The following is a 2,500-nucleotide window of genomic DNA, read 5'->3' on the forward strand; positions in this document are numbered from 1 at the left end:
GGTTTGCGTTGACTTACCCATCCCTTTCTGAGGTAAGTTGGAGCGGTACTCTGTCAGGTAGTGAAGGTAGGGCTTCTCCGAGCTGATCTCGTAGTACCTGATGTTCCCGTCACCCTGAAGGAGCAGGCAGAAGAAATGAAACCAGTTTGTGTCAACTGGGACGCTGCAGGAGACCCACCTTTCCAGCCAGGTACAGCATGTGCGTGTCGGGGTCGTAGAAAGGGAAGAGGACCCCCGACGAACCATCAAGGTTCTCCTCTACCAAAGGCACGGACAGATCGTCCTAGAAATATAAGAATAATAACATCAATTCAAACATTTTTCTCACTTACATGAATGCAAAGTCATCAAAATCTAAAACTAAATATTTATGCACGTTGTTAAAACCCATGGAAACAAAGTAAAGCAGGAAAATAAAGTATTACTAAAGAGTAATGCGGTAAAATACATTTTAAAAAATGGGCAGTAAAATAAAATTAAATACGAAAAAGGGGAAACAATATATACATTTTTTTTTTAATATTGATATTATAAAAAATATTTTAATTAATTTGTTCAAATGGATTTTATTTGTATAGTGATTTTCTACCTTCCAGGGACTGGGAACAAAGTAAAAAAAGAAGGCAGGAGAACCAAGTTATAAATAAATCAAGTAAAGTGGTAAAAATAAGTAATTTAAAAAAAAAAGGAAGGCGGTAATCTGAAGTAAAAATAAAATTAAATAGGAAAAAGGGAAACAATATATATATATATAAAAAAAATATTAAAGTGGAAACAAAATTGCAAAAAAAGTATAGGCGGTTAAATAAAGTGAAATGAATAAGACACAGTAAAAACGTTCTACAAAATAAATGATTGAAAGATGTAAAATAAAAATACTGAACTAAATCAAAGAAATAAAGGCATTAAAAGGAAAATAAGGCAGTAAAAAAGTAGAAAAAACTAAATAAAGTAAAAGTCTTGTAATTAAACATACAGAAGCTACTATAATATAGTTAAGTATGCAACATAAGCAAACTAAGAGTATTAAAAAGACAGAAAGCAGGTTTAAAATACAAAAAATACAATTTAAAATAAATGATTTTTAAAGAGTAAAAACTTTAGTTTTAAAAAAACGGCACAATACCGTAGAAAAAAAGTACATCAATAAATATAAATGTGTCTTTTGCTTAAACATTGCAAAAACAAGTTAAAGGTATTCTACGGAAACAAAAATAAAACAACCATTGACACTAAAAATATAAGACATGTGAAAATAGATGAGAAGAAATATCCAATATTCTATCAGATATCATCAGAATATTTCAAGTGAAAGCCAAAGAGCATCAGTCAGTCACACAAATGTCAAGTATTAAAAACACAGAGTGCTGCGTCCCTAATCCTTAATCCTTTTTCATCGCAAAAACACCAAATGGACACATCGTACTACTCCCTAATACACTATATAATACTACTACACTATATAATACTACTACACTATATAATACTACTACACTATATAATACTACTACACTATATAATACTACTACACTATATAATACTAATACACTATATAATACTACTACACTATATAATACTAAACACCACTACACTATGCGAAAGTACACACTACAACACTATATAATACTACATACCTCTACATTATATCAAACTACATACCACTTTACTCTATAAAACTACACACTACTACACTATAAAATACAACATACCACTACACTATGTAAAACTACACTATATAATACTACATACCAGACTACACTATATAAAACCACATACTACTACACTATATAATACTACATACCAGACTACACTATATAAAACTACACACTACTACACTATACAATACAACACACCACTACTCTATACAAAAGTACACTCTACGCTATATAATACTACACACCAGTACACTATGAAAAACTACACACTACTACACTATATAATACTACACACCAGTACACTATATAATAATACACACCACTACACTATACAATACTACATACCCCTGTATTATATAATACTACACCATATAATGCTACACACTACTACATTATATAATACTTCACACCCCTACACTGTAATACTACATACAACTACACTATATAATACTACATACTACTAAACTATATTATAATAATACACACCTCTGCATTATATAATACTACATACCTCTACATTATATCAAACTACATACCACTTCACTCTATAAAACTACACACTGCTACACTATGCACTACTAAACACCACTACATTATATAAAACTACACAGTACTACACTATATAATACAACATACCACTACACTATATAAAACTACACAATAGTACATACCAGACTACACTGTGTAAAACTACATACTACTACACTATATAATACTACACACCACTACACTATATAAAAGTACACTCAACGCTATATAATACTACATACCACTACACTATATAAAACTACATACTACTACACTATATAATACTACACACCACTACACTATATAAAAGTACACTC

At 30.2% G+C, this 2,500-nt stretch overlaps 1 protein-coding gene across 2 annotated transcripts in view; it reads right to left on the reverse strand.

Annotated features, from left to right (window-relative positions):
- coro2aa (coronin 2Aa) overlaps positions 1–2,500 on the reverse strand; it is a 115,733-nt gene that overhangs the window by 10,745 nt on the left and 102,488 nt on the right. For both annotated transcript variants that reach the window (XM_062033407.1, XM_062033408.1), the window contains 2 exons: positions 179–283; positions 18–114 (listed from right to left, as the gene is read on the reverse strand). In XM_062033407.1, the coding sequence (XP_061889391.1) occupies positions 18–114; positions 179–283 (202 nt within the window). The remainder of the gene's footprint in view (positions 1–17; positions 115–178; positions 284–2,500) is intronic.

This window comes from Entelurus aequoreus, linkage group LG22 (genome assembly GCF_033978785.1).
Source record: "Entelurus aequoreus isolate RoL-2023_Sb linkage group LG22, RoL_Eaeq_v1.1, whole genome shotgun sequence".
Taxonomy (NCBI): Eukaryota; Metazoa; Chordata; class Actinopteri; order Syngnathiformes; family Syngnathidae; genus Entelurus; species Entelurus aequoreus.